This window comes from Coptis chinensis, chromosome 1 (genome assembly GCF_015680905.1).
Source record: "Coptis chinensis isolate HL-2020 chromosome 1, ASM1568090v1, whole genome shotgun sequence".
Taxonomy (NCBI): Eukaryota; Viridiplantae; Streptophyta; class Magnoliopsida; order Ranunculales; family Ranunculaceae; genus Coptis; species Coptis chinensis.
The window spans coordinates 4,141,333-4,152,250 of NC_141456.1; the positions used below are offsets into that span (position 1 = coordinate 4,141,333).

Genomic DNA, 10,918 nt, shown 5'->3' on the forward strand with positions numbered 1-10,918 from the left:
AGCCTTGTATTAGATTACAGTAATCATGCTACGTCCTCATTAATTATATGGTTTTAGATTGTATTAGTATAATTGAAAAGATAATTAATTTCTGCAAATTGTGGATTATGATGTAAATAAATGGAACCATTTAGATTGTTAACTAATGGAGTTATACTAGAACATAGCTTATGTTTGTTTTTAAAATCATTGATAACAGTGGTGCTGACTGCTGGGAGTGAGTCTAGAGCCTGTACTCACTTTTGGTTTCATACCTATTATGACATCTAGTCCCTATTATCACTTCTAGTTGGAATTGTTCTCTAGTTATAATCAGGTGGGATGTGCTTTGGTTTATTGCCCGTTCATAAAATGGGCTGATAGTCTCTACATAGCTTCATTCTTGTCAAATGAAATAATGTTTTGTTAGCTGGCGTATTCTGATTCTAACTGTTTTGGTGATTATAACAGGGAGGGTCTGGTACAGAACACTCCATTAACCATTTCAGCTCCTCACCCCCATTTTTTTGCGGTTCTCCTCCGAGCAGGGCCTCAAACCCACTAGTTCAAGATGTGCATTTTGGTGATGGAAAACTAACCCCATTGTCGCCACTGTCTATCCCAGTCCCTTTAAATCTATCTTCATCTTCATCTCCCTCATCTTTAACCCGGAAAGGAAGTTGTGCCCGCTCAAAGTTTGGGCACAGCCCTGCTCCAGTGAGGATTGAGGGGTTTGATTGCCTCAACAGTGATAGGAGAAATCGCAGCGTTACTGCAGTGGCTTGAAATCCTTAATTTTGTATAGGAGGTACATCTAATAATTCTACAACGTGACTACAATAGCGTGAAGAGGAATCTGTTTTTGGGGCTCTGTACATTGATGGAATCTACAATACAACCATGTATAGGTATGTGTACAAAAAATAAAGACGACGAATGTAGACAAAGTGAGCTTCTTTTGTAACTAAATTAGAGGTGAGAGCTCAAGGTTGGGAAGATTTAGCAAGAATCATTTCTGTCTTGGTCTTTTTTTGTATAATTGTAAGATATGAAAGGTTGGGAGAAGGTTTGTTCTTCTTTTGATCGAATTTTGTGGTCTACAAATGTATAAATTTGTAATATGGTGTCTGTCAGTCCATTTGATTAATAAAGTGTATATTGTCTGGTACTTTGTGTTAATTATAGTTTTCCCACGGAAAACGTGTTTTATTTTATTTCTATTTCTCTATATGGTTGTCTCTCTATTTCTTTCTTTTTCTTCCTCTTTCAATCTTCACCAGTGCTCTGAATTCTTGTGTTTACATCTTGATCTTTCCAATATATCTAGATACCAAACACCTTGATCTTTCCAATATATCTAGATACCTACCCACCTATATGAACTCCAAAGAAATTCCATTATGAAAAACAATAAATTAAAACTGATTTTTGATGGAGATATTCTTCCTACAATATAGATTATTTTTAGAAAAAAGAAAATCAGCACATTTGAAGATGTCTAGACACTTATCAATTTGCTTACAGCACTTTTGGTGGTGGAGTTCATTTGGAGTTCATATAAGGTGGAGTTCATATAACATGCTAGAGATAGATAATATTTTTTGGTTCTGCATTACTGGAACGTTAAAGATTTTCATAGAGGATTCTGAACTAAGCTTCTCCCTCTTTAACTCCTCTTCCTTGTCTTCCTGTGGTTTTGAGACCTGTCAAATCTCTGTAAGTCTGAACAACCAAGCATCACCCAGTTACGCATTGAGTTCACATAATATTTCAGAAACCTCATTTTTCTTTCACAACCTATTTTCATTTTCTGCCTTTGGACTTTTAACTTCGCACAATATTATCACTCTCCTCTCATTGCAATTTCATTTTTAACTTCTGTTTTAGTAAGCCCACTTTTAATACTCAAGTAAACCATCAAATTTTCCAGGCTAGAGAAAACAACTCAAAGAGGTTCACCCAAACAATTAAATGATATGTATAAAGCCATTTCATTTACCAAACTACAAGAATTACTGTGAAATTGTGAATCGCCAAACAGTCAAAAAGCTCTCAAAAAAGGGACTTCATAGAAGCTGTGCAGCTAATTTCTTCTACACACTGTCGGACTAACACAAATTACACAATTACAAAATCGGTGCTTGCATTTCCCTTTGCTATTGCGGTGGAAATCAGCCAAAACAAACACTTTCTGATTGGATTAAAATTTATACACCAAAACATTGAAAAAGGAAGGGTAATGACAAATTTTGAGGTAATGCAGGGGAACTCAGAAGCTTTTCTTTAGAACCTTGGAAATTGCCTGAATGGTGGAAGGCGTTGTGCGACAGCATCCTCCAATCAGTTTAGCTCCTAAATCACGCCATCTTGCTGCATAATGCTCGAACTTTCCATCTCCGAAGCACTTGGACGGCTGTCAAATTTATGATTTTAAGTTATTCCTAAACGAATGTAATTGTTGTATAAGAAAATTTGTCTACTTGTGTCTAGGCTAGTAGTCATATCTTAGGGAATATGAATTAAACTCAAGTTTCAATGTGTTTGTTAGCGAATTTCAGAGCTTTGAACTCACAAACAAGCTAAAGTTTTTCATTATTGCCTTTTTTATTTTAGTTTTTTTCTTATTGGAATCATCCTATTTCAGGTTATAACAAACAGTACACCAGCTCTCATATATATTGAAATTTCCCATTGAATAATGAAGAGAAAAAGGTTTTGCATAGAACTTGTGCGCAGAGTTGAGGTAGCAAATTGTCACGCGAGATAGTAAATAGTTTTCAACTTACCAGCCATCTTTTGTCTCTGCCGTCCCATACTTCACCACTATTTGGGTAAACAACTATCGGTTTCTCAGTTAACTGCGAAGAAAATTCAGTCGCAGTTAAGTATAAAAAACTGTGCAAAACTATTGAAAGATACAATTGCTCATAAATGTTCTTGTAGTTCTGATTGCTTAAAGGAAATAAGAAATCATGTTCATCAGTTACCTCTCTAAATTTGCTGATGAGGTTTTCTATGAAATGAGGAGGTGTACAATTTATTCCAACTACATTCACTTTGTTGCTCTTGTTTATTATATCAAGGCATTCCTTAAAGCTCTCTCCTGAAGCGGCATGCTCACCATCTACAGAGCTGAAGCAGATCCAAGATGGAATCTGGATGTCTTCTTCATCAAGCAGCTCAAGGCAAGCCTGCAAAATTATATTATATACAAGAAATGTTAATCATCTATACATGTCAAATTTGGATCTGTGGATAAAACTAACAACAATTAAAATGTCAGATCGACGAGAGGAGAAGGACTAGTTGGATCATATCCAGGAATCGTAGGACTAGAAAGCTGTGAAGTATAGCTGCTAACAAACCTGAGTTTCAAGTTTGTTGGGAATTGTCTCAAAGGCTAGCAAGTCCGGACCAGCTTCCACAAGGACTTGTAATCGCCGTCTATGAAAATCCTTTAGCTTATCCAAGTTCACATCTGATCCATAACGTCCACTGGATTCATAAGATAAGCAGGTTACAGAAAGTCAGGTAAATTCTGGAAGATACAAGTTATATATGTATCTGGGACCTACGAATAACATTATTGCTGTTGGACTCAGAAAATTGCAAAGTGAAATAGCACGAACCTGTATTCAGAACCATCTGCAAGATAAGCTCCATAGCTTCCAATAGAAGCTGCAACTAGAGCACGATTGTATCGATGTTCAGGAACGTTTTCTATTGCTTCCCAGAATTTATCACGGGCTTCAAGCGCCAACTTGACACTCTTTTGCAGCAATCTTTCTCCTTCTTCCATAGACAGACCTCTAGACAGAAATCCTGGGAGTGTTGCCTGCAAAATCACAAAATGAAATTTGATGTCTAAACCCAAAAAAACAATCGTAAAAGCCTGTTTCAGTTACAGCATGTAATAAAAATGAGAAAGGCATGAAAAATGACACATCAAAACACAATCCAATAAGTTTATGTTTACTTGTCAAAAAATAGACTGATTAGTTTCTCTTTCAATAATCCATAAGATTGTGCCCACTAGTTCCTAAAGAGTGTAACTTGTATTACTCTGATTATCAAGCATCTGAATATTTGACTCATAGAATGTAGTTTCGTCACGATATAACTTTAGGTAAGAACTAAATTGTTTGACGGCTTATTAGCCACCAGTCCACAACTCCACATAGACTTTGATCTATTCCCTCAGCACTCCAATATAGCCTAATAAGGATACAATTAATTTCTACTGCCAAAATTTTCCAAATGGTGCAATCAAAGTATTTTCATAACACTAACTGTGTTTGAAAAAAATATAGAAAACATTAGGTCCTTCGTTTTCTTGTATTCGACATTATCCATCCAAACCTTCCAACAAAACCATGTATCGAATTCTAATTAACTTAATAAATCACCCTACAAAAGTTACTGCCCACCCTGAAGCAAAGCACATTGGCTGCAAAACCTCATCGTAGTATTGAGCCACTAAATCAAAGTTTGAATATTTCAAAACTCAGTAAAATTAGTTGTTCTGTTCAGATCATAAGGGATCAAAATTAAAATTACCTGATACGAAGACGTTACTAATATATCTGCACCAGCCTCCAAATATTCCAAATGCACCTATAAACACATACAGAAAAGCATATTGAGAAACAAAATTTCATATCATCAACTCCAAATACAGAACATACAAGAGAACAGAATATAATGGCTAAGATCAAATTAAATTTTCAGTCAAACAAATAGAATCAAAGAATGGAGTAGAAAACCATACCTTCTTAATGAGTTGAGGATTTTTTATCAAGCAAAGAGCACTCCAAAGAGGGTCATTAATAGAAGCGCCATGTTTTTCAAGTTGTGTAGCAAAACCTCCATCAACAACAGCACATCCACCAGCTTTCTCTATAAGTTCCTCTAACAACAATACTTTCTGTGTTTTTATCCCCATCCTCATTTCTTCTTCTTGTTTAAGAGTTTAGTTAGATTATCTTCTCTGAGAATGTGAAACAGGAATGTACAGAAAAAACTGGGAAGCACACACACACATATATATAGGCAGTTGACAACTAACAAAGTTAGTTGGACAGTGATAAGGTTGGCAGACACAATGTGAATGTGGACGTTTTTTAGTATTCAGGTTCAAATTCAACTCTAACATTTCAGCAAAACAGCAGTGGGTTCATTATCATTTATCACGTCCATTTGTATTTATATTTTTCTTTAAAAAAATTGATATTTTTGTTGTTATAATTATGATCATTAAGGCCAAAAATATCAATATCTGATTTTACAAGTTGTAGTGCTTACTTCTTCGTTTGCACTGAACATCGCATACCAACAAGAAAAAGGCACTCTTTGGAATTTTTTTGTGCAACTCCATATTTACTGTTAGACCCAGTTACACTTTTTTTTTCTTATTTTGCACAATACAAAGGTATCCCATCCATATCTAAAATTCGAGCTAAACGAGCATGCTCAAGCTTAGCTCGTTAATTACATGAATCAATTGAGCTCTAGCTCGGCTCATATAGTTAAACGAGCGAGCTTGAGTGACTCAGTCATTTTACATTATAAATATACTATTTGAGTTAAACGAGCCGAGTTTCATCAAACTCATTTGTTACACGAGTTTTAATTTGAGTTCGAGCTCGGCTAAAATTCCACCCTTACTTAGATTGTGTCTCATAGTCAAAGCAGTTTGAAACTTTGGATCCCATATTGTATTATTGTTATGAATCACAAACTGGATCTGCTGGCATTTGCATACTGACATTCCTCATGTAGTATAGAGTATAGACGTATATGGAAGTCTCATCATAAGTATTGAACGAATATGGAAGGAATAAACATAACAGAATCATTTATTATATATATATATATATATATATATATATATATATATATATATATAATCCACCGGCATTCTTTATACAAATCCATAAATCGGTTAATATGTTTAAGAATCAGACTTATATCTGTTTTAGTTTAATCATTAGACCCGTGACCCGTCATGATTACCGTGGCTGAAACTTGTGATTGGAGCCACTAGAGAGATTCTGTTATTCCCAAACTCTAGCTTATTGAAGATAAGAAACTTCCACACCAATTTTGAAGTTGGTTGGTGTTGCTAATGGTGAGTTCAATGGTGCATCAATTCTATTCTACCAAAAAATAGTGTTTTGAGAATAGGAAGTCAATTTTGGTGTGGTTTGGATTGGTGGGGGTTTGGGTTTTTACAAACCACGCCATTTCAAGTGGCGTGGAATGCACTCTCTATTTCTCAATAGCACTCTATACTAGCTTTCGAACCCGTCCTACAAACGGGTGTCGTTATATTAAATTATTATAAAAAATATTAGCAACTATGCATAGCTATGAGATATTAAAATTATATTAATCAGTCATTCAAATTTTTTGCACCACTCTCTATAAAAAAGCACAAACCTTGATAAAACTCATGGAATTTTTTGTTGTTAGGTTTAATAATAGAAGTTTGATTGAAGATTTGTGAGAATGCCCAATGTGACCAAGATAATATTGAAACTACTTGAATAGCATGACATTCTTAATCATAATAAAAAAAATTATGATAAACACTACTTAAAATGCAAAACTATATTTGTCGAGACATTTATTCCCCCTACATATAATACAAACATGTTTTAGGGTTATTAATTCAATGCATTTGTATAAAGTTTCTGATTTTCCATTAATTATTCTTTGAGGTTAGTTTAATGTAGTACGTTGCATTCATCTTCCAATTTCTCATTAATTATTCTTTGAGGTTAGTTCAATGCAGTTGTATCAAGTTTCCGATTTTCCGTTAATTATTATTTGAGGTTAGTTCAGTACAATTGCATCCACTTTATAATTTTCCGTTAGTTATTCATTAAGGTTAATTCAGTACAGTTGCATCCAATTTTTGATGTTTCGTTAATTACTCTTTGTGATTTGTTCAATACACCTGCATCAAGTTTCTGATTTTCCGTTAATTGTTTTTCTAGGTTAGTTCGATAGTTTATAATTTCTAGTTATTTATGCTTTGAGATCAGTGCGATACAGTTACATCCGGCTTCCGATTTCCAGTTCACTATTCTTTGAGGTTATTTCAATGCATTTGCATCCAATTTCTGATTTCTCATTAGTTAATCTCTAATTTTAGTTTAATGTAGTTGCATCTAGTTTTTGATTTTCCGTTAATTATTCTTTGAGGTTAGTTCAATACAGTTGTATCCAATTTCTGATTTTATGTTAATTGTTTTTTGAGGTTAATTCAATGCATTTGCATCAAGTTTATGATTTTCTGTTAATTATTTTTTGAGGTTAGTTCAATGCATTTAGATCAAATTTATAATTTCCTGTTAATTATTCATTTAGGTTAGTTCAGTATAGTTTCATCCCTTTTTCAATGTTTTGTTAATTAGTCTTTGAGATTAGTTCATTGCAATTGTATCTAGTTTCCAATTTTCCGTTAATAATTCTTTATGGTTAGTTCAATACATCTGCATCTAGTTTTTGATTATTTATGCTTTGAGGTTAGTTCGATGCAATTACACCCTGTTTCTGATTTCCCGTTAACTATTCTTTGAGGTTATTTTAATGCATATTTGCATTTAGTTTCTGATTTCCCACCAAATATTCTATGAGGTTAGTTTAATGCAGTTGCATTCGATTTTTGATTTTCTGTTAATTATTTTTTGAGTTTAGTTCAATGCATTTGCATACAGTTTCTGGTTCCCCATTAATTATTATTTGAGGTTTGTTTGATGTATTTGCATACCGTTTACGATTTTTCGTTAAATATTTTTTAAGGATTTGCATCCAATTTCTAATTTTCCGTTAGTTATTCTTTGATGTTAGTTTAATGCAATTGCATCCAGTTTCCGATTTCTAGTTAACTACTTTTTGAGTTTAGTTTATTGTATTTTCATAAAGTTTTCGATTTTCCGTTAATTACTCTTTGAGTTTAGTTATGTATTTGAATCCAATTTTCGATTTTCTTTTAATTATCCAATGTGGTGTGTAATATCAACTTATACTGATCCATCTGTAGTGTCCTTGCACACATGACATAAAAAATAAATTATGTTTGATTTACTATGTGGGATCATCAAAGATTATCCAGTTCCCGATTTCCCATTAATTATTCTTTAAATTATGCATGACTCACTATGTGGAATCTGCAAAGATTATCTACGAATGGGTGTTATTATATTAATTATTCTAAAAAATATTTGCAAATATGCATAACTATTATATATTAATATTATATTGATCACTCATCCAAATTTCTTATAACGTGAAAACCTCACTCTCCATTAAAAAAAACTCACCTTTGATAAAACCCTTCAACTTCATTTTGTTGTTTAATAATATAAATTTGATTGAAGTTTTGTGAGGTTGCCTAATAAAGCGAAATTCATATATATTGAAGCTACTTGAATAGTAAGGAGTTACCAGTCATACGGAAAGAGATAAGATAAACACCATTTTAAATACAAAACTATACCTATCAAGACATTCTCACAACATATAATCCAACTATGTTTTGAGGTTAGTTCAATGCATTTGCATCCAGTTTCTGATTTTCCATTATTTATATTTTGAGGTTAGTTCAATGCAGTTGAATCCAATTTCTGATTCTCGTTAATTATTCTTTGCAGTTAGTTCAATACATTTGCATCCAATTTCCAATTCCCTATTAATTGTTCTTTGAGGTCAACTCAATGCATTTGCATCCAATTTCTGATTTCTCGTTAATTATTCTGTGAGATTAGTTTAATGCATTTGTATACGATTTTCAATTTCGTTTATTATTTGATAAGGTTGCATTTGCATTTAGTTTTCGATTTTCCGTTAATTATTGTTTGAGGTTAGTTCAATGAATTTGCATCAAAATTCCAATTTCCCGTTAATTATTTCTTGAGGTTAGTTCAATGCATTTGCATCCAATTTATTTTTTAAGATTAGTTCAGTGCAGTTGCATCCGGTTTCCGATTTTCCGTTAATTATTCTTTAAGATTAGTTCCACACATTTGCATCATGTTTTCAATTTATAATTAATTTTTTTTTTTGAGGTTAGTTCAATGCATTTGCATCCAGTTCCCGATTTTCCGACAATTATTTTTTTAATATTAGTTTGATGTATTTGCATCCAAGTTTTGATTTTCCGTTAATTATTCTTTAAGGTTAGTTTAATGCAGTTGTATCCATATTCTGATTTTCTATTAATTACTTTTTAAGATTAGTTTAATGCTTGCATTTGCATCCAGTTTCCGATTTCCCGTGAAATATTATTTGAGGTTAGTTCGATGCATTTGCATCTAGTTTTCGGTTCCCCATTAATTGTTCTTTGACATTAGTTTCATTCAGTATTATATATGTTTTGAAATATTTGTCATTATTGCTTTGCCGTTATTTTTTTTTTCCATTTTTTATTATATATTTTGTGATGTTATTTTTTGTATAATTTAATTTTTCACATGTAATTTGTTTTGGTTTAGTATATAATTTATTTAAGCCCAACGTCCACTTTAACTGAAAATTATATATATATTGTGGCCAGAATTATGATATATATATATATATATATAGTGTTGAAAATTTATAAATTTATAAATTTAATTAGAATCTGCCGTAATTATTGTGACCAGAATTGTAATTTTTGGAATATTTAACTATGAATAAATGTTGAAATCCCATTGTGGATGACGCATCAAATCGAAATGGTTTTAGAAAAATTGTTTTCGGTAGAAACTATTGTTTTTAGCAATTTAGTTTTTTTGTCTCATATTTTTTTTCGTAATTAGCTATATTTTTTGGGAAAAGTTAGAGGCTTTATGAAACTCTAGATGGGATTGTTTTTGTGAAACTCTAGATGGAATTGTTTTTTCGTAATTAGTTATAGTGTTTAGGAAAAGTTAGAGACTATGAAATTTTATATGAGATTGTTTTCTTATTTATATCCTACTTTTTTATAAGTAGTAATAGAGTTTAGAAAAAACTGGAGTCCCTGCGAGTGTTCCAAAAATAGATTGGTGAGGGTGTAACTAATATATATATATATATATATATATATATATATATATATATATATAGGAATTGGAATATGTCATAATTATTGTGGTCATAATTGTGATTTTTTGAATTCTTAACTATGAATAAATGTCTAAATCATACAGTAGATGACACATCAAATCGAAAGGATTTCAGAAAAATCGTTTTCGGTGGAAATTATTGTTTTTAGCAATTTAGTTTTTTGTTTACTATTTTTTTTTCGTAATTAGCTATATTGGGATATCATTTTGGGATAGGATGTAGGTCTAGTTGTTCTTCCTAACAACCTACCAAACCAACAACAATTATTTTCCCTCATGAGTTGGATTAACTCCCAAAGGGAAGTTAGTTAGCTCATGATCCTTGGGATAAAGGATTACAAACTAGAAGAACAAAAGAGAGAGAAAGAAGAAAAAAACTAACTAAACTCACTTTCGCTTTTTATTTATTTTCTGTAAGAAAACCAAGGTTTCTCCATTAAAACTATTACAAGTTTTTTTTTTAAAACTAAAAACTAAATAATAAGAATGACTAAGGAACTAAAATTATCTGAGGTAAGGAAAAGAAGTCGAGGAAGTAAATGGAGTGTCCCCCTTTGTTTTGTTTTCTTCTTCATTTGAGAGACATCTCATTTCCTCCCACGTGAAACATCAAACCACATTTACTTCATTTTTATCCACCACATTAAAACAAAGTGACACCTTGCCTTTTTTCCACTATTAATACCTAATCTAATTAATTACATGCAAGGTGTCAACTTTGCACCAATAATTTGTCATTTTTGTCTTGACATGCTCCATAATTGATGACTCATCCAATCTTTATGGCCCGTATAGTGGGTCCTATGTGCAAATCGATGGTGGTCCGGTCTTTGGGCAATTTTACAACT

At 32.3% G+C, this 10,918-nt stretch overlaps 1 protein-coding gene across 1 annotated transcript; it reads right to left on the bottom strand.

Annotated features, from left to right (window-relative positions):
• Positions 1–2,026: 2,026 nt before the first annotated feature.
• HMT-1 (Homocysteine S-methyltransferase family protein) lies at positions 2,027–5,006 on the bottom strand. Its single transcript, XM_086567679.1, has 7 exons — positions 4,748–5,006; positions 4,537–4,593; positions 3,609–3,814; positions 3,345–3,474; positions 2,967–3,170; positions 2,766–2,837; positions 2,027–2,392 (listed from the first exon to the last, which is right to left on the bottom strand). The coding sequence occupies exons 1-7, from the start codon at positions 4,925–4,927 to the stop codon at positions 2,249–2,251; spliced, it is 993 nt and encodes a 330-aa protein (XP_086423805.1). The 5' UTR covers positions 4,928–5,006; the 3' UTR covers positions 2,027–2,248.
• Positions 5,007–10,918: the final 5,912 nt, after the last annotated feature.

Coding starts and splice junctions, on each gene's coding strand:
- HMT-1 (XM_086567679.1), bottom strand. CDS start 4,927: ATGAGGATGGGGATAAAAACACAGAAAGTATTGTTGTTAGAGGAACTT. Junction 4,594..4,747: donor ATCCTCAACTCATTAAGAAG/GTATGGTTTTCT, acceptor ATGTGTTTATAG/GTGCATTTGGAATATTTGGA. Junction 2,393..2,765: donor GCAGAGACAAAAGATGGCTG/GTAAGTTGAAAA, acceptor TAAATTTGACAG/CCGTCCAAGTGCTTCGGAGA.